Source organism: Danio aesculapii, chromosome 18 (genome assembly GCF_903798145.1).
Source record: "Danio aesculapii chromosome 18, fDanAes4.1, whole genome shotgun sequence".
Lineage (NCBI taxonomy): Eukaryota > Metazoa > Chordata > Actinopteri > Cypriniformes > Danionidae > Danio > Danio aesculapii.
This window is the reverse complement of record NC_079452.1, coordinates 24196233-24218732: the sequence shown is the minus strand read 5'-3', so window position 1 is coordinate 24218732 and position 22500 is coordinate 24196233. Positions and strand designations below refer to the sequence as shown.

The 22500-nt window shown below is 36.1% G+C and overlaps 1 protein-coding gene across 1 annotated transcript in view; it reads left to right on the top strand.

The window, feature by feature from the left end:
• The window catches only part of slc24a5 (solute carrier family 24 member 5), a 36143-nt gene that overhangs the window by 12122 nt on the left and 1521 nt on the right, over window positions 1–22500 (top strand). The window contains exons 3-10 of the mRNA XM_056477873.1: window positions 4707–4886; window positions 6237–6320; window positions 7953–8056; window positions 8234–8334; window positions 9697–9980; window positions 12536–12742; window positions 17736–17837; window positions 21057–22500. The exon at window positions 21057–22500 is cut by the window's right edge and continues 1521 nt beyond it. Of these exons, the coding sequence (XP_056333848.1) occupies window positions 4707–4886; window positions 6237–6320; window positions 7953–8056; window positions 8234–8334; window positions 9697–9980; window positions 12536–12742; window positions 17736–17837; window positions 21057–21379 (1385 nt within the window). The 3' untranslated portion in view covers window positions 21380–22500. The remainder of the gene's footprint in view (window positions 1–4706; window positions 4887–6236; window positions 6321–7952; window positions 8057–8233; window positions 8335–9696; window positions 9981–12535; window positions 12743–17735; window positions 17838–21056) is intronic.

Sequence of the window (22500 nt, the reverse complement as noted above, 5' to 3'; positions counted from 1 at the left end):
ATCATACGTGATCAGACTTGACTGTGATTCTGTTTGAAATTGTGAAAAATTTGTCTCAACATTAATAATAGTTTTCAAGAGTTCACACTGAGCTGATGATTGATTATAAAGTGTGTTAGAGGCATGCTGTCCCAGGAGCGAGCTCTGAGCTCATAAGATCCTCGAGCACGGGGCTCCCTCCCATTTGCAAGGCGAGAGGGGAGTTTGAGCTGAGGTAGATCTGGAGAACTCCCCTGCTGTAGAGGCTAATGAACAGATAGTGATCGCTGTTGCGAGATGACTACTTACTAGGAGCATGTCTATGGTGCTGATTTGGATTAGTCAATTAACTTAAGTTGCATGTTTTTGTGTGGTGGGAGGAAACCGGGGAACCCGGGGGAAACCCGCATGTAAACTCCATACAGAAACATCGGCTGGCTTGGTAAGGACTAGAACCAGTGACGTTCTTGCTGTGAGGCAACAGTGCTAACCACTGGGCCACCGTGCCACCCATCTAGGAAAGAAGGAGGAGTAGGGGTAAAAGGGGGGATTCTTCAAAATGAAGATGCCTGTGATATGGAACTGAGGGTGTTTATAGTGGCTTAGGAATCGTCTGATTGGTCAATCATAAATTGGATAATGCAGGACCAGCTGTGATCAATCATAAGCAGGTGATCCTCTCCAGATTAGTTTATAAATACACTTCACTTAATGAAACAGTTTTGAATAACAAATTATACCAATTAATTTTAACAAATAACATTTATATATGTATTCAGGGACATGTTGTGTTGATAATATGAACTTAAAGACTGTGTACCTATCTTTGACAGTCTCTGCCTGCTGAATTATACCTTCAGCTTCAATTATCATCACATCATTAAGTCTAATTTTCATAATTGTTAGTGTTTTACCCAAGTTAAGTAACACAATTGCATTGTCTCTATTTTTTTATTTCCGTAATATTTTTTTGTTTTCTCTCCATTCTGGTCAACTCTGTTCCATCAGTTATAAAAGCCAGATCAGTCTGTAAAGCACCGATACAACAAAAGCATGTTATTTGCTCCAGGTGATGTAACTTCCTCTGGCGGGAAACTCTGAAAGGCTTTTAGGCGTTTCATTATTCTGCTCTCATTCATTTGTGGGAAATGTTGAATTTATTACCAAGAGGAGATAAAGTATGTGTCAACTCTGTTACTCTGATATTACAGCGAATATCTCATTCACTTTTAAAAATTGTCAGTAATATGATGAAAATGCATAACATTGGGTTTTAGACATGCCATGTGGAGTCTGGTTAAAGGTTAGCATCTGGAGCTAATGCACAAAATGCTGGAAAATATCAACTCTGTTACCGTCAGCTCTGTTAACGTTAACTATATTACCGTCAACTCTGTTACTGTCAACTCTGTTAACGTTAACTATATTACCGTCAACTCTGTTACTGTCAACTCTGTTACTGTCAACTCTGTTAACGTTAACTATATTACCGTCAACTCTGTTACTGTCAACTCTGTTACTGTCAACTCTGTTACTGTCAACTCTGTTACTGTAAACTCTGTTATTGTCAACTCTGTTACTGTCAACTCTGTTACTGTCAACTCTGGTACTGTCAGCTCTTATCATCAACTCTGTTACTGTCAACTCTGTTACTGTCAACTCTGGTACTGTCAGCTCTTATCATCAACTCTGTTATTGTCAACTATGTTATTGTCAACTCTGTTACTGTCAACTCTGTTACCATCAACTCTGTTACTGTCAACTCTGTTATCATCAACTCTGTTACCATCAACTCTGTTACTGTCAACTCTGTTATCATCAACCCTGTTACTGTCAACTCTGTTACTGTCAACTCTGTTATCATCAACCCTGTTACTGTCAACTCTGTTACTGTCAACTCTGTTATCATCAACCCTGTTACTGTCAACTCTGTTACTGTCAACTCTGTTACCATCAACTCTGTTACCATCAACTCTGTTACTGTCAACTCTGTTATCATCAACTCTGTTACCATCAACTCTGTTACTGTCAACTCTGTTATCATCAACTCTGTTACCATCAACTCTGTTACCATCAACTCTGTTACTGTCAACTCTGTTATCATCAACCCTGTTACTGTCAACTCTGTTACTGTCAACTCTGTTATCATCAACCCTGTTACTGTCAACTCTGTTACTGTCAACTCTGTTATCATCAACTCTGTTACCGTCAACCCTGTTACCGTCAACTCTGTTACTGTCAACTCTGTTACTGTCAACTCTGTTATCATCAACTCTGTTACTGTCAACTCTGTTACCGTCAACCCTGTTACCGTCAACTCTGTTACTGTCAACTCTGTTATCATCAACTCTGTTAACATCAATGCTGTTATCGTCAACTCTGTTACCGTCAACCCTATTACCGTCAACTCTGTTACCGTCAACCCTGTTATTGTCAAGTCTGTTACTGTCACCTCTGGTACTGTCAGCTCTTATCATCAACTCTGTTATTGTCAACTCTGTTATCGTCAACTCTGTCATTGTCAACTCTGTTACCATCAACTCTGTTATTGTCAGCTCTGTTACTGTCAACTCTGTTATCATCAACTCTGTTACTGTCAACTCTGGTACTGTCAGCTCTTATCATCAACTCTGTTACTGTCAACTCTGTTACTGTCAACTCTGGTACTGTCAGCTCTTATCATCAACTATGTTATTGTCAACTATGTTATTGTCAACTCTGTTACTGTCAACTCTGTTATCATCAACTCTGTTACCATCAACTCTGTTACCATCAACTCTGTTACTGTCAACTCTGTTATCATCAACCCTGTTACTGTCAACTCTGTTACTGTCAACTCTGTTACCATCAACTCTGTTACTGTCAACTCTGTTATCATCAACTCTGTTACCATCAACTCTGTTACCATCAACTCTGTTACTGTCAACTCTGTTATCATCAACTCTGTTACTGTCAACTCTGTTATCATCAACCCTGTTACTGTCAACTCTGTTACTGTCAACTCTGTTATCATCAACCCTGTTACTGTCAACTCTGTTACTGTCAACTCTGTTATCATCAACTCTGTTACCGTCAACCCTGTTACCGTCAACTCTGTTACTGTCAACTCTGTTATCATCAACTCTGTTAACATCAATGCTGTTATCGTCAACTCTGTTACCGTCAACCCTATTACCGTCAACTCTGTTACCGTCAACCCTGTTATTGTCAAGTCTGTTACTGTCACCTCTGGTACTGTCAGCTCTTATCATCAACTCTGTTATTGTCAACTCTGTTATCGTCAACTCTGTCATTGTCAACTCTGTTACCATCAACTCTGTTATTGTCAGCTCTGTTACTGTCAACTCTGTTATCATCAACCCTGTTACTGTCAACTCTGTTACCGTCAACCCTGTTATTGTCAAGTCTGTTACTGTCACCTCTGGTACTGTCAGCTCTTATCATCAACTCTGTCATTGTCAACTCTGTTACCATCAACTCTGTTATTGTCAGCTCTGTTACTGTCAACTCTGTTATCATCAACCCTGTTACTGTCAACTCTGTTACTGTCAACTCTGTTACTGTCACCTCTGGTACTGTCAGCTCTTATCATCAACTCTGTTATTGTCAACTATGTTATTGTCAACTATGTTATTGTCAACTCTGTTACTGTCAACTCTGTTACTGTCAACTCTGTTATCATCAACTCTGTTACCATCAACTCTGTTATTGTCAGCTCTGTTACTGTCAACTCTGTTATCATCAACTCTGTTATCGTCAACTATGTTACTGTCAACTCTGTTACTGTCACCTCTGGTACTGTCAGCTCTTATCATCAACTCTGTTATTGTCAACTCTGTTATTGTCAGCTCTGTTACTGTCAACTCTGTTATTGTCAACTATGTTATTGTCAACTCTGTTACCGTCTGTTACCGTCAACTCTGTTACCGTCAACTCTGTTACCGTCAACCCTGTTATTGTCAAGTCTGTTACTGTCACCTCTGGTACTGTCAGCTCTTATCATCAACTCTGTTATTGTCAGCTCTGTTACTGTCAACTCTGTTATCATCAACCCTGTTACTGTCAACTCTGTTACTGTCAACTCTGTTACTGTCACCTCTGGTACTGTCAGCTCTTATCATCAACTCTGTTATTGTCAACTATGTTATTGTCAACTCTGTTACTGTCAACTCTGTTACTGTCAACTCTGTTATCATCAACTCTGTTATTGTCAGCTCTGTTACTGTCAACTCTGTTACTGTCACCTCTGGTACTGTCAGCTCTTATCATCAACTCTGTTATTGTCAACTGTTATTGTCAGCTCTGTTACTGTCAACTCTGTTATTGTCAACTATGTTATTGTCAACTCTGTTATTGTCAGCTCTGTTACTGTCAACTCTGTTATCATCAACCCTGTTACTGTCAACTCTGTTACTGTCAACTCTGTTACTGTCAACTCTGTTATCATCAACTCTGTTATTGTCAGCTCTGTTACTGTCAACTCTGTTATCATCAACTCTGTTACCATCAACTCTGTTATTGTCAGCTCTGTTACTGTCAACTCTGTTATCATCAACCCTGTTACTGTCAACTCTGTTACTGTCAGCTCTGTTACTGTCAACTCTGTTACTGTCAGCTCTTATCGTCAACTCTGTTACTGTCAACTGTGTAACTGTCAACTCTGTTACCGTCAACTCATTGTGTACTATACACCTGCAGTTCTGAAATGATTCTTGTGTGTGTTGCAGAGAATGCAAGTGAGTGTGTACAGCCACAGTCGTCTGAGTTTCCTGAAGGTTTCTTCACAGTTCAGGAGAGGAAGGATGGAGGAATCCTGATTTATTTCATGATCATTTTCTACATGCTGCTGTCAGTCTCCATCGTTTGTGATGAATATTTTCTACCGTCTCTGGAGGTCATCAGCGAGCGTAAGCAGGTTTAGTGTATTTGTGCTGTTGTGTTTGATGTTTGTACTGGTTTTGGTGGTTTATGGGGACATAGATGTGTATAATAGTGTGGGTATGATCATGGTATTACAACATAGGTGGATTATGAGTGTCTGCAGGGTCTTAAAGTCTTAAAAAGTCTTTAGTTTTGAAAGCTAAATTTTAGGCCTTAAAACTCTTTAATTCACTGAAATATGGTGTTGAAGGTTTTTAATAATTTTAAACAGCTCGTAATGTTCCTTTGTCTATATAAAGTGACCCCATCTGACTGACTCCTTGCATCCTTACGATATTTGTTTTATAGTCCTTCATGTATTTACTTACATCTACATGGTGAGGACACTGATCTGGAAACACTATTGTGCATACATTTAAAAGATCTTTTTAAGAAATGCTCTGCTAAAAATGTTTATGCATTTAACTAATTTGCTTGTTTTGACACATTATTTAAAATATGTGGCTGAGAAATAACTAAATTGCTTCTTTTATAGGCACAAGTTAAAATCTTTTCCACTTGCCATTAGAAAACATTCTAGCACTTTGCTTTATAAGTCTAAAATTTAATTCATAATGGTCTTAAAAAGTCTTACCTGGTGTTTTTTGACCAGTTTGACATGGTGAAACCTGCAGAAACTCTTTATGAGGACATGCTGGATGCTCTTGTAAATTAAAACTGTTATATAAATAATACTTAATGGGTTTTTTTCACATTGAACATTGGTTTTCTGTGAGGGATGAGTTTAGGGGAAGGGCCATATAATACATTATGCTTATGGAGATTCCTCATAAATAGGCCCACACGGAATCTGTGCGCACAATTCTGCAGATTATTAGCCCATCATTAATTCTGTTTATTTACTTGAGTAAGTGTGTGTAAATCTATATTTATTCAGTTTTTAAATTAATTTCAGTAATATTATAGACTAATATGAAAATGTTGATCTGATTTATGTACAGTACAGTGTGTACAGTCATATTCTCTGTCTTTCAGTAGAGATATTATATGAGAGACTTGATTTGTTTACCAAATAAAGTGAATCTAAATGAATTAGCATTTTAAACATTAAATTAAAAAGATAATATTTTTATTTCATATATTAAGGTTTTAGTTATGAAACTCCCAAAATAATTCCGCAGAAATCCAAAATTCTCTGCAGAAATAGCAAAAAAATGTCCGCAGATTCTGTCTGGCCCTACTCATAAATCACCAAAACCAACATTGTGTGTGTGTGTGTGTGTGTGTGTGGTGTGTGTGTGTGTGTGTGTGTGTGTGTGGTGTGTGTGTGTGTGTGTGTGTGTGTGTGTGTGTGTGTGTGTGTGTGTGTGTTTCAGGTCTCGGTCTCTCGCAGGATGTTGCTGGAGCCACATTTATGGCAGCTGGGAGTTCAGCACCAGAACTCGTCACTGCATTTCTGGGTAAACTACAATTACAATTAGACTTAACACAACTCTTTCATGTTGAGGACTACAAAACTATCAGGAAAACTACAGAAAAAAGTTATCTGAGGTGAAATATTTTAGACAAACAGACTCACATCTCATCCGCTAGTGAGATTCATTAGTGTCGCCTACTTTTTCAGCAGCACTAGTTCTGGAAATATATTCAAAGGTGCCAGTATTGTAGTGGTTGAACTAGGTATTGCAGTCCAAATTCAAAATATTGTTTATATTAATATTTTAACCCGGCCCATTTGACAAACAAGCTGCCCAGATAATGTTTGTAATATTTGTATTGTATTATCATTCATTCATTCATTTCCCTATAGGCTTAGTCCCTTTATTCATCAGGGGTTACCACAGTGGAATGAACCGCCAACTATTCCAGCATATGTTCAAAGCCTGGTTTATACTTCTGCGTCGAGTGATCGGCGTGACCCACAGCGCAAGGATTGCACGTTGCTTTTTGTGTTGCTCTTCGAACACTTCCGAAAAGCTAGCTAGCAGTGAGGTTTCTGTGTTCCTCTGTGTCGAGTTTCTTCGATGGTGTTTTTTTTTCTGAGCGCTTCCTTATTGTAGAAGTAACTCAAACTCACTCATTTTGAGTCCGGTACCGGCGGACGTGCATAAGGTAAACACAAAACAAAACTTTCCATGTGGAGCTCCTTCACGGGACTCCACACTTTAAACAGTCGCTCCAAGGGGTTCACGGCGCTCTCGGTCCCGTCCACTTTCGTTAGCGATCCCAAGCCAACCAATCACAGAGCTTGTGCTACATGTTGTTGCGACGTGTAGTTACATTGATTGAGAGGTGCGCTTCAGCGACGGCGACGGCCACGGTGTGGGCGATGCGTCTACGCATAGGCTGCGCCGGAACATACGCATGCGTTTGACACAGATGTATAAAACACCCATACACACACACACACACACACACACTCATACACTACAGCCAATTTAGCTTACTCAATTCCCCTATCGCCAGGGCCGGCGCGTCCGTAGAGGCGACCTAGGCGGCCGCTTAGGGCGGCAGAATAGAGAGGGCGGCGTCCGCGACACCTCCATCACCACCTGCCTCCTCAGCAGTTATATCCTAGGGCGGCAGAATTGAGAGGGCGGCGTCCGCGACACCTCCCTCACCACCCGCTTCCTCAGTTACATCCCCACCCCCCCCGTTCCTCAATTTGCTAATGGGTCACTTTCATTTTCACTTTCGGGTTGAGGGCGGCGTGATCGTCCTTTGCCTGGGGCGGCTGTTCAGCTTGCTCAGACCCTGCCTATAGTGCATGTGTTTGGACTGTGGGGGAAACCGGAGCACCCGGAGGAAACCCACACCAACACGGGGAGAACATGCAAACTCCAGCCGGGTCTCGAACCAGCAAGCAAGTCACCGTGCTGCCCTGTATTGTATTATTTGCTAATTAAAAAGGACCTCATTTGTTTTAAGGAAAGTGACGATGAGTTTCTGACGGAAAAACTGTTTAATGCTGTAATTGAGTTTTTCATTTATCTTTGTGTGTGTGTGTGTGTGTGTGTGTGTGTGTGTGTGTGTGTGTGTGTGTGTGTGTGTGTGTGTGTGTGTGTGTGTGTGTGTGTGTGTGTTGTTCTCAGGTGTGTTTGTGACGAAGGGTGACATCGGCGTCAGCACCATCATGGGTTCTGCTGTCTATAATCTGCTGTGCATCTGTGCAGCGTGTGGCCTGCTATCCTCTGCAGTGTGTGACTACACATACATACATACACACGCGCACACACACACACACACACACACACGCACACACACACACACACACACACACACAAACACATCACTTAGACACATCACTAAGACACGCACACACTCTCGCTGATCTGTGTGTGTGTGTGTGTGTGTGTGTGTGTGTGTGTGTTAGGTTGGTCGTCTGAGCTGCTGGCCGTTGTTCAGAGATTGTGTTGCATACGCCATCAGTGTAGCCGCCGTCATCGCTATCATCTCCGACAACAGAGTTTACTGGTGAACCTCCTCATCATTCCTTACTTCATTCTCTGAATACTAACTTCATATCTCGCAGTTATAGCTGACGAAATTTCTAATTTACTTTTCACAATTTAGACTTGACTTTTCGGTAACAATTCAGAGTTGACTTTTTTAATTTTGTTGTTTTTTTTATTCTGAGTTTCCACAATTTTGACATTTTTTTCAATGTTTTATTTACTTTTCACAATTTGGACGTTTTTTTGGAATTTCGAATTTTCACAATTTTGAAGTTTTATAAAATCTTTTATTAACTTTTCACAATTTTGATATTTTCTGTAACTGATTTTTTTTTTTTTTGCAATTTTGACGTTTTTTAGAATTTCAAATTGACTTTTTACTATTTTGAATTTTTTTGTTCACACTTTTGAAGCTTTTTGTAATTGAGAATTTTCCCAATTTTTATGTTTTTTTGAAATTATGAATTTTTAGTTTTGACTTTTTTTTCACAATTTTGACTTTTTTTTAAATTTTGAATTTACTTTTCACAATTTTGATGTTTTTTTTTTATTTTTTTTTATTTTTTTTTAATTTTGACATTTTTTTAATTTAGAATTTTCACAATTTTGACTTTTTTTTTATTTTTGATTTACTTTTCACAATTTTTGTTATTTGGAATTTAGAATTTTCACAATTTTTACGTTTTTTTTTTAAATTTTCAAAATTTTGACGTTTTTTTAAATCTGCTTTTCAGAATTTTGACGTTTTTTGACATTTAGAATTTACTTTTAACAATTTTTTTGTTTTCTGGAACTATGAATTTATTTTTAGTAAGTTTGACACTTTGAAATTTAGAATTTATTTTATACAATATTGATGTTTTTTAATTTTGGATTTACTTTTCACAATTTTGACGTTTTTTTATTTGCTTTTCAGACTTTTGACACTTTTTGGAATTTAGAATTTACTTTTCACAATTTTTACATTTTTTGGAACTATGAATTTATTTTGAAATTTTGACTGTATTTGGAACTTAGAATTTTTACAATTTTGACGTTTTTTGACATTTAGAATTTTTACAATTTTGACCTTTTTATTTATTTACTTTACAATTTTTTGGGGAATTTTCACATTTTTTGACAGTTTGTGACATGTTTTGAAAATTTACTTTTCATTATTTATTTTGGAATTTAGAATTTTCCCAATTTTGACGTTTTGTGAAATTTTTTTTTTTACAATTTTATTTTATTTTATTTTACATTTTTTGTAATAATGGTTTTTTATGTTAGATCAATGTTATGAGTTTGTAGCTATCTATTGAGCAGAAAACTGAAACCATGAATAATTTGACCATGTTTATAATCTCTGAAAAGCCTAGTTTCTGCATGTGTGTGTGTGCAGGTATGATGGTGCGTGTCTCATGCTGGTGTACGGTGTGTATGTAGCTGTGCTGTGTTTCGATCTGAAGATCAGCGAGTACGTGATGCAGCGCTTCAGTTCGTGTTGCTGGTGTCTGAAACCTCGCGATCGTGACTCCGGCGAACAGCAGCCGCTAATGGGCTGGAGTGACAACAGCAGCTTGCGTGTCCAGCGCCGCTCCAGAAACGACAGCGGAATATTCCAAGATGATTCCGGATATTCACATCTCTCACTCAGCCTGCACGGACTCAATGAAATTAGTGATGGTATGTACAATAAACACTTAATACTTGTAAACGCTCTGAGATTCAAAGTGTCTCCTGCATGTAAAATAAATATATGCATAATTTAATAGAAGTACTTTTAATAATAAAATTTTGTACTTTTTTCCTCTTAAAAAAATTTTATTTATTTTTTAAACGTTTTTTTGACGTTACAGAATTAAAAATTTACGTTTCACAATTCAGAATTTCAGTTACATCTTGCAATTCAGACTATTTTCTTGTATTTTGATTTTGACTTTTCTAGTATTTAGATTTTTACGCCTTGCAATTTTGCGTTTTGTTGTATTTTGACTTTTACGTCTCGCGATTTTGACTTGTGTTGTATTTAGATTTTAACATCTCATGATGTTTACTTTTCTAATATTTAGTTTTTACATCTCGCCATTTTGACTTTTCTTGTGTTTAGTTTTTTGTCTCGTGATTTTGACTTTTTTTGTATTTTGACTTTTACGTCTCGTGATTTTGACTTTTCTTGTATTTAGATATTTACATCTCACGATTTTGACTTTTTTACTAAATTATTATGTCTTGCGATTTTGACTTTTCTTGTATTTTGACTTTTACGTCACACGATTTTGACTTGTGTTGTATTTAGATTTTAGTTTATTTAGTTTTTACATCTTGCCATTTTGACTTTTCTTGTGTTTAGTTTTTTGTCTCACGATTTTCACTTCTAGTATTTAGTTTTTACATCTCAAGATTTTGACTTTTCTTGTATTTTGACTGTTACGTCTCGTGATTTTGACTTTTCTTGTATTTAAATCTTTACGTCTCACGATTTTGACGTTTTTAGTATTTAGACTTTTATGTCTCACAATTTTGACTTCTTGTATTTTGACTTTTACGTCACGTGATTTTGACTTGTGTTGTATTTAGATTTAAACGTCTCATGATTTTGACTTTTCTTGTATTTAATTTTTTATGTCTCGCGATTTTGACTTCTTGTATTTTGACTTTTACGTCACGTGATTTTGACTTGTGTTGTATTTAGATTTAAGCATCTCACGATTTTGACTTTTCTAGTATTTAGCTTTTTATGTCTCGCGATTATGACTTTTCTTGTATTTAGTTTTTTGCGTCTCATGATTTTGCCTTTTGTTGTATTTTGACTTTTACGTCTGACGATTTTTACGTCTTGTGATTTTTACTTTTTTAGTATTTAGATTTTTACATCTCACAATTCTCACAATCTAGTAGATTATTGTCTTGCGATTTCGACTTTTCTTGTATTTTGACTTTTACATCACGCGATTTTGACTTCTCGTATTTAGACTTTTATGTCTCACGATTTTGACTTTTCTAGTATTTAGTTTTTTACGTCTTGAAAGTTTGACTTTTCTTGTATTTTGTCTTTAACGTCTCGCGATTTTGACTTCTCGTATTTACATTTTTACATCTTGCGAATTCGACTTTTCTTGTTTTTGTTTTTTTATGTCTCGCGATTTTGCCTTTTCTTGTATTTTGACTTTTAGATCTTGTGATTTTGCCTTTTCTTGTATTTGGTTTTTTATGTCTCGCGATTTTGACTTGTATTTTGACTTTTCCTGTATTTATATTTATAAGTCTCACGATTTTGAGTTTTCTTGTATTTTGACTTTTACATCTCACGATTTTGACTTTTCTTGTATTTAGATTTATAAGTCTCACGATTTTGAGTTTTCTAGTATTTTGACTTTTACTTCTCACGATTTTGCCTTTTCTTGTATTTCTTGTGTTGTAACTCGATTTCAACTTTTCCAGTATTCAGATTTTCACGTCTCACAATTTTGGCTTTTCTAGTATGTAGATTTTTCATGTCACGACTTCGACTTTTCTAGTATTTTGAGTATACTTTTTGCAATTTTGACTTCCTATAGCTTAAGTTTATGTCTTACAATTTTGACTTGTCTACTATTTAGATTTTCACGTCTCAAGATTTTGACTTTTCTTGCATTTAGATTTTTACGTCTTGCAATTTTGACTTTTCTTGTATTTTGTCTTTAACGCCTCGCGATTTTGACCTTGTATTTAGATTTTTACGTCTCTCGATTTTGACGTATTTTGACTTTTACATCTCACGATTTTGACTTTTCTTGTATTTAGATTTATAAGTCTCACGATTTTGAGTTTTCTAGTATTTAGAATTTTACATCTTGCGATTTTGAGCTTTCTAGTATTTTGACTTTTACTTCTCACGATTTTGCCTTTTCTTGTATTTCTTGTATTGTAACTTGATTTCAACTTTTCCAGTATTCAAATTTTCACGTCTCACAATTTTGACATTTCTTGTATTTAGATTTCTTGTATTTAGATTTTTACGTCTCATGATTTTTTTTCTAGTATTTAGATTGTTACGTCTCGCGATTGTGACTTTTCTGCTATGTTGATTTTTACATGTCACGACTTTTCTAGTATTTTGAGTGAACTTTTTGCAATTTTGACTTTTTTTTTTTTCTATAGTTTAAGTTTATGTGTCTCAATTTTGACTGTTTCCTTGTATTTTATGTCGAAACCCTGCCTATTTTCTTGCATTTTGAGTGTGTGTGTTTGTATTTCAGAGCAGAAGAGTGTGTTCTCCATGCCGGATCACGATCTGAAGCGAATCCTGTGGGTTTTGTCTCTTCCGGTCAGCGTTCTGCTGTTTGTGAGCATTCCCGACTGCAGGAAACGCTTCTGGAAGAACTTCTACATGCTCACCTTCCTGATGTCCGCCGTCTGGATCTCTGCATTCACTTATGTGCTGGTCTGGATGGTCACCATCGTGGGTAAATCTGATAAATACCACAGTAAACACTTCTGCGGAGCATAATCATACCCACAGGGTGAGGTGAACAACAGCTGAGTAATCAAAACACATCTGATGTCGCGTTGACATTTTACACCTTTAAATAGCAGGCATGATTTTATTAATTACTGTAACAAGCAGGGGTGTAGCGGACATTTTAAAAGTGGGGGGACGGCTATATGAGATCATACCTTCATATAATTATTAATCACCTGTTTCTAAATTGTCTGTCTCTAAAAGTGAGGGGGACGAATCCCCCCCGGTAACAAGATATGTTCACTCTGGTAGAAAATTACTCATATTTTACTATTTATTTTGAGTTTTTGACATCTTAGTAATCATTTTTGTCAAAAATGAAAACAAATTTGTAGCTTTTGTTGAAAATTATTTTAATGGTTTCTGTTGAAAAGGTTTTTTTGGTTGAAAATTGATAAAATTCTAAAGGTTTTAATTGAAAATGAGTTTTAAAAATTATTAAAAATATTAAAATGAATTATATTAGTATTGATTTTCATTGAAAACTAATATTGAAAAATATCTTCGTAACTTTTTTTGAAAAATACTAAAAATAGTTTCTGGTTGAAAATGAGCATCTTAGTACATTTTTTCATAATTTTTTTTTTTTGTAGTTTTTGGACAGTTAATCGAATCTTACCTGTGATTTTGTTGAAAATGATTACATTTGGAAGTAGAGTTTTTGGTTGAAAATAATTATTACTTTAGGAATGATTTTTGTTGAAAATGAATAATTTTTTAGTAACAATATTTGTTGGAAATATATATTTATTTTTTGTAGTTGTTGGTTGGAAATGCATCATATCTTAGTCTTCATCTTAGATTTATTTTGTATTTTCCAGCTCAGTGTTGACTTTTATTAAAAAAGTTGTAATTTATTTCCAGTTTATGGCTGAAATTTAATCATATCTCAAAGATTAGTTGAAAATTAATCATATTGTTAATCAATCAAATTAATCATATTAATCACATTTTTTTGTAGATTCTGGTTAAAAATTAATCGTTTTATTAAAGATTGTCATTGAAAATGAATCATATCTCAGTAAAAATTTTAGTGATTTTTTTTGTAGTTTTTGGTTAAAAAATGAATCGTCTTAGTAATGATTTTGATTGAGAATGACTTTTTTTTTTGGAGTTTTAATCATATCTTAATGATTTTCATTGAAAATTAATCGTCTTGGTGATTTTTGTTGAAATATATATATTTTTTTGTTTGTAGTGTTCAGTTTTAATCAAATTTAATGAAAATTAATCATCTTATTTCTTATATTGAAATTGATCATATCTTAGAAACTTTTCCAACTACTTTTTGGTTGAAAATGCAATCGTATCTTAAAGATTTTCATTGAAAATTAATCAAATCTTACTAATATTTTTTGTTAAAAAAGACTTTGTTGTTGAAAATTGACTTAGTAAAGACTTCCATTAAACATTGTATTTATATATTTTTAAATTTGGGATTGAAAATTTATAATCTTACTTTATAAAATAACTTTTTTGATCATCAATTTTCATCATCTTAAAGATTTTAGTTGAAAATGAATCATATCTTAAGGATTTTCATTGAATATGACTATTATTGCTAAATTTGTCATTAAAAATTGATCAGCTTAGAGATGGTGTTTGTTGAAAAATCAACCATATCCTAAAGATTTTATTTGAATATGAATCATATCTTAAGGATTTTCATTGAATATGACTCTTCTTCTCATAGTTTTTAGTTAATATTGATCACGTTAGTATTGACTTGTTGATAAATGAATCATATCTTGAAAATTAATTTGTTATTGATTGACCCATTCTGTGGTCAAGATTTAGGCTCTTATCGTAATAATAATCAAAGTTTGAGAATAAAAAAACTCATGACAAGCTTATAACCCCAATATCACACATAGATCAGAACTTTATTAATAAAACCGACATCTGTCTTCCTGCGTCTTTCATTCTCCACAGACTCTTCTGGTGTGTTTCTGTGTGCATTATTGTGATGATTCCTGGTGTGTGTTTTGCGTGCGTACAGTGGTGATTATGGTCAGGGTGCAGTCGTCATGTCGGATCGGTCACATGCTGCGTTTTCATTCCTCAAATACCAGCTGCAGGATTATGATGCGCCGCAGGAACATGTGATGCAGCGCCGAATAATAGGATTATTATCCTGCACAGACTCACATGAGCACCGGCGGAGCTTTAGAGCCCGCTCGAATGAGCAGGTACCACTGGAGATACTGAGAAACACAGCCTTAGGACACACACACACACACACACACACACACACACACACACACACACATACACACACACACACACACACACACACACACACACACACACACACATTCATTCACATGGAGAGTTTGAACCTTCTGCCCGTGATGAGGATCTTTACTAACAAGTCATTTCAAGCAAAATGACCAAAAATGTTAATAAATTTCAGTGAAAATCTTTCAATCAAAATGTTTTATTACCTTCAATGATTCAATTCATTTCAAATCAAAAACAATAAAAAAAAAATGAATTAAAAAAAATGTCAGTGAAAATCACAGATTACTGATACAATTTACAACCAAAATGACTAAATAAATGTAAATTTCAGAGAAAATGTTGACTAAGATTAATAATTTAAGCAACTTGACAAAAACATAACTCCACAAAAAAATCTTTACTGAGAAACAAGTCATTTTTACACAAAACGACAAAAAAATAACAACAACAACAACAACAACAACAACAACAACAAATCTTCACTAAGATACGAGTAATTTAACAAAAAAAAAGAAAAAAAAAGAATACATTTTAGTAAAGCCGGAGACATGAACATGAACACACGCACGCACGCACACACACACACACACACATGCACACAATCCGTTTTGTTTGGTTTCAGTTATAATGGGAAAAACAAAGCTTCAAAACAACTGAATCAAATGCTTCATAAAATGATTCACTGTTTCAAAGCGTTCGAGCAATTGGTTAAATATGTCATCATCAAACAAAATCTCTACTAAGAGTCTTTTTCAACCAGAACAAAAGTAACTTTCATTACTAACAATTATTTTTACCCAAAAATGACGAGTTATTTTCAACAAAAGTCTTTACTGAGATTTCCAACCCAAAATATGACTGACTGAGAAAATCTTCATTTTTATCCAAATCAACAACAAAAAACTAAACTTGTAAATCAATGAAAATATTAACATCATTTTTAACCCAAATGACAAAAACTGGAACGTTCAACATGAATCTTTACTAATATAAAAGTCATTTTCAACAGAAAAATGAATGAATTTCAGTGAAAATCTTTACTGAGTATTATTTAACCTAAAAAAGACCCAACATTTATAACATTTTCAACCAAGAACGAGCAGAAAAATGAATAACTTTCAATTAAATGATCAGAAGTTGATCAATTCAGTTCACCTTTATTTGTATAGCGCTTATACAATGTAGATTGTGTCAAAGCAGCTTCACATAGAAGATTATAGTAAATTGGAACAGTGTTGTTCAGTTTGTAGTGATTAAGTTCAGTTCAGTTGAGCTCAGTTCAGTGAACTTAAACACTACAAACTGAACTACACTGTTCCTATTTACTGTGACCTTTTATGTGAAGCTGCTTTGACACAATCTACATTGTAAAAGCGCTATACAAATAAAGGGGAATTGAATTGAATTGAATTAAAGCAGAAGCCAAAAACACTGATAAATGAAACGGAACAGCCCAGAGTCCTGATCTAAACCTAATTGAAAATCTCTGGAAAAAATTTTTTGACAAAGACATTTACAAGGCAGAGATCTGACACCAGCAAGACAAAGATCATTTTCTGATCTATTAAATGTCACAAGTTGAAGACTAAATTATTTGCCCTCCTGTTAAAGTTTAATTCTTCAAACATTTGCCAAGTGCCGTTTAACAGATTTGTTTTATCACTTTTTTAAACATACAAATCACTAACTCCTAATCAGTAAAGTAACAAGTTACAAACACTCAAACTCCTGTAATGGAGTAGGTTTTCTCAGGAATTGTAATTTACTAAGTAGTTATAAAAATGTGCACTTTTACTTTCCCTTGAGTATATTTCTAGTGCTGTATTGGTACTTTTACTCCACTACTTTCCGTCAACCTGCAGTACTGTATTTTTTCCAGTCTATGGGGATTAGAAAAATCAGTCCTGTGGTTCCTGTCCAATCAAATCACACATAGAAGGTAAATCGCCTCATAATGAACAACTTCAAGACATGGGCCATTTACATTGCAGCAACTGTTTGGAAGCATTAAAGTGTCCAAGAAGATGTCCAAAATCCACACACATTGACTTAGAGACTGTTTAGATTTATGTCACTGATGAGATGATGATGGATGTTTACTGTATGATGACTGAAATAGCCTTAATCATCCAGCAGGCACAAGACGTTAACATGACGTCAGATTGAAGTTGTACCCTAACATCATGGGGACACTGCATTTTGTTTGGAAATGAGAATCGTGTTGACGTCAGAACTCAACATCAGGCTACATGTTGTGTCGATGTTACCACTATGACGTCTATCAGATATTGGATTTTGGTTGCCATAACTGACGAATCAATGTCGACGTTGGACTTTGGTCACTTTCTAAAAACCTAAAATCAATCAAATAACAACGTCAACGTTGTCCTTAGACGCTGACTAGACAATGAATTTAAGTGCTCCTAATAACCATTTCTTTTTTCTTTGCCATGACAACAGCACATCATATTTGACTAGATATTTTATTCATACACACACACACACATATATATATATATATATATATATATATATATATATATATATATATATATATATTAGAAGTCTTCCTTAGAAGTCGCCTAATTAGAAGAACCCTAACTGCATTTACACACTTTTTTGATAAAATATTGTCCAAAGATTTGGGATGGTTTGTAGACAGTTGTTGATAAAAGAGAGTTTGTGTTTGTGTCCAGGGGAGACTCTGGGAATCCCGGACACAGTGATGGGAATGACTCTTCTGGCCGCTGGAACCAGTATCCCCGACACCGTGGCCAGCGTGATGGTCGCTCGAGAAGGTAAACACAACTCAACAAACATTATTACACCACACTCTGGAGTATTCTGTTCTGATTGATCAATTATGACATTCTATGTTAGGGATATAGTAGATCCAGCAGGTTGTTATCTCAGAATAAAGCCTGACAGGTTTATCAGCAGCCGATGTGAAGCGCAGCAAATAATTTCATTATTCAGACACTAGATGGAGACAAACAGACAAAAACACAAAGCTAACAGAAACAGCTGATGCAGTATACACTAACCTGAGCATTATTCAGACACTAGATGGAGACAAACAGACTAAAACAGCTGATGGAGTATACACTAACCTGAGCATTATTCAGACACTAGATGGAGACAAACAGACAAAAACACAAAGCTGACAGAAACAACTGATGGAGTATACACTAACCTGAGCATTATTCAGACACTAGATGGAGACAAACAGACTAAAACAGCTGATGGAGTATACACTAACCTGAGCATTATTCAGACACTAGATGGAGACAAACAGACTAAAACAGCTGATGGAGTATACACTAACCTGCACATTATTCAGACACTAGATGGAGACAGACTAAAACAGCTGATGGAGTATACACTAACCTGAGCATTATTCAGACACTAGATGGAGACAGACTAAAACAGCTGATGGAGTATACACTAACCTGAGCATTATTCAGACACTAGATGGAGACAGACTAAAACAGCTGATGGAGTATACACTAACCTGAGCATTATTCAGACACTAGATGGAGACAGACAGACTAAAACAGCTGATGGAGTATACACTAACCTGAGCATTATTCAGACACTAGATGGAGACAAACAGACTAAAACAGCTGATGGAGTATACACTAACCTGAGCATTATTCAGACACTAGATGGAGACAAACAGACTAAAACAGCTGATGGAGTATACACTAACCTGAGCATTATTCAGACACTAGATGGAGACAAACAGACTAAAACAGCTGATGGAGTATACACTAACCTGAGCATTATTCAGACACTAGATGGAGACAGACTAAAACAGCTGATGGAGTATACACTAACCTGTGCATTATTCAGACACTAGATGGAGACAAACAGACTAAAACAGCTGATGGAGTATACACTAACCTGAGCATTATTCAGACACTAGATGGAGACAGACTAAAACAGCTGATGGAGTATACACTAACCTGAGCATTATTCAGACACTAGATGGAGACAGACTAAAACAGCTGATGGAGTATACACTAACCTGAGCATTATTCAGACACTAGATGGAGACAGACTAAAACAGCTGATGGAGTATACACTAACCTGTGCATTATTCAGACACTAGATGGAGACAAACAGACTAAAACAGCTGATGGAGTATACACTAACCTGCGCATTATTCAGACACTAGATGGAGACAGACTAAAACAGCTGATGGAGTATACACTAACCTGAGCATTATTCAGACACTAGATGGAGACAGACTAAAACAGCTGATGGAGTATACACTAACCTGAGCATTATTCAGACACTAGATGGAGACAGACTAAAACAGCTGATGGAGTATACACTAACCTGAGCATTATTCAGACACTAGATGGAGACAGACTAAAACAGCTGATGGAGTATACACTAACCTGTGCATTATTCAGACACTAGATGGAGACAAACAGACTAAAACAGCTGATGGAGTATACACTAACCTGCGCATTATTCAGACACTAGATGGAGACAGACTAAAACAGCTGATGGAGTATACACTAACCTGAGCATTATTCAGACACTAGATGGAGACAGACTAAAACAGCTGATGGAGTATACACTAACCTGAGCATTATTCAGACACTAGATGGAGACAGACTAAAACAGCTGATGGAGTATACACTAACCTGTGCATTATTCAGACACTAGATGGAGACAAACAGACTAAAACAGCTGATGGAGTATACACTAACCTGAGCATTATTCAGACACTAGATGGAGACAGACTAAAACAGCTGATGGAGTATACACTAACCTGCGCATTATTCAGACACTAGATGGAGACAGACTAAAACAGCTGATGGAGTATACACTAACCTGAGCATTATTCAGACACTAGATGGAGACAGACTAAAACAGCTGATGGAGTATACACTAACCTGAGCATTATTCAGACATTAGATGGAGACAGACTAAAACAGCTGATGGAGTATACACTAACCTGAGCATTATTCAGACACTAGATGGAGACAGACTAAAACAGCTGATGGAGTATACACTAACCTGAGCATTATTCAGACACTAGATGGAGATAAACAGACTAAAACAGCTGATGGAGTATACACTAACCTGAGCATTATTCAGACACTAGATGGAGACAGACTAAAACAGCTGATGGAGTATACACTAACCTGAGCATTATTCAGACACTAGATGGAGACAGACTAAAACAGCTGATGGAGTATACACTAACCTGAGCATTATTCAGACACTAGATGGAGACAGACTAAAACAGCTGATGGAGTATACACTAACCTGAGCATTATTCAGACACTAGATGGAGACAGACTAAAACAGCTGATGGAGTATACACTAACCTGAGCATTATTCAGACACTAGATGGAGACAAACAGACTAAAACAGCTGATGGAGTATACACTAACCTGCGCATTATTCAGACACTAGATGGAGACAGACAGACTAAAACAGCTGATGGAGTATACACTAACCTGAGCATTATTCAGACACTAGATGGAGACAGACTAAAACAGCTGATGGAGTATACACTAACCTGAGCATTATTCAGACACTAGATGGAGACAGACAGACTAAAACAGCTGATGGAGTATACACTAACCTGCGCATTATTCAGACACTAGATGGAGACAGACTAAAACAGCTGATGGAGTATACACTAACCTGAGCATTATTCAGACACTAGATGGAGACAGACAGACTAAAACAGCTGATGGAGTATACACTAACCTGAGCATTATTCAGACACTAGATGGAGACAAACAGACTAAAACAGCTGATGGAGTATACACTAACCTGAGCATTATTCAGACACTAGATGGAGACAGACTAAAACAGCTGATGGAGTATACACTAACCTGAGCATTATTCAGACACTAGATGGAGACAGACTAAAACAGCTGATGGAGTATACACTAACCTGCACATTCCAGATAGCCGTGTAATATTCTGCAATGTACATGATCTCCTATACATTAACTGCACTCAGTCGCACCTCTGTGTGTTTGTCTCAGGTAAATCTGATATGGCCATGTCCAACATCGTGGGCTCCAACGTGTTCGATATGCTGTGTCTGGGCATGCCGTGGTTCATCCAGACGGTGTTTGTGGACGTGGGCTCCCCGGTGGAGGTCAACAGCTCGGGGCTGGTCTTCATGTCCTGCACGCTGCTGCTCTCCATCATCTTCCTCTTCCTCGCCGTGCACATCAACGGCTGGAAGCTGGACTGGAAGCTGGGTCTGGTGTGTTTGGTGTGTTACGTGCTGTTCGCAACACTCTCCATATTGTACGAGCTCGGCATCATCGGGAACAATCCCATACGCTCCTGCAGCGACTGAACACTGCTTGACTGCACTCGCGCCCCCTCATGGACAACACAAGGATGTGACTCTTAACCCTCTAAAGTGCAGAAGTTCATTACTAAATACAAGAAAACAGAATTGCGAGACGTAAACTCAAAATACAAGAAAAGTCAAAGAGCGAGATGTAAACAGATGTGCATAAACAATGCTCATAAATGAGAAGGATAAACTTTATTCATTACTTTCTTTTTAACCCTTTAAGGTCGACAGATCTCATCTATGTTTTATCCACCTATTTTTATGTGCATTTTGGATATGCACATTGGAAATGAAAAATGCCAAGAAAAATGTGTGCACGTAAATGAGGATCAACTTTTTAATTCAATAAAACTGCATAAACTCTGTAATCACTGCTCAACAGCGCCCCTTAGGGACATGGATCTGACTTTAATTACTGCATATCCGCTTGTTAAGTGTGACGTCACGCGAAGCGGCTTCCGGGTCCAAGCGCTCTATCAAACGGTATGAGGAGACTCATGAAATGATAATAATAAACGTTTACAAAGCACTGTAATACTTTCGAAAATCACAATATATATACATATCCATGCCTAATATATAATATATACACTATGAATTCATATAAAATTCACTTTATTGTGTGATAGGACTAAAAAAGTGATCATAAACGAATATTTTGTCAATTCAAATGAGTGGCGGCTTGGACCCAGAAACAGTGTTACATACATCACCAACACGTCAGCACTTAACAAGCGGATAACACTAACATAACATAACATAAACTCAAAATACAAGTCAAAACTGCAAGATGTGAACTCAAAATACAAGAAAATAGTCGAGGAGCGAGATGTAAAAAAAAATGTATGCACATAAATGATATTTATTCAATAAAAAGCTCTGATGTAAAGAGATATAGTGAATAAAGTCCAGCATGTGCTTCATCAGTAAACTCAACACTGCTCAACAGCGCCCTCTTATGGAAAACAAGGATATGACTTTTTTTTAACCCTCTAAAGTTCACAAGTTACAGTTCTACAGATCTTATTAGCCGTTTCAACTACTTTTATGTGCATTTTGGATGTGCACATTGGAAATGAAAAATGCCAAGATGTGCATACATTAAAAAAAAAATAATA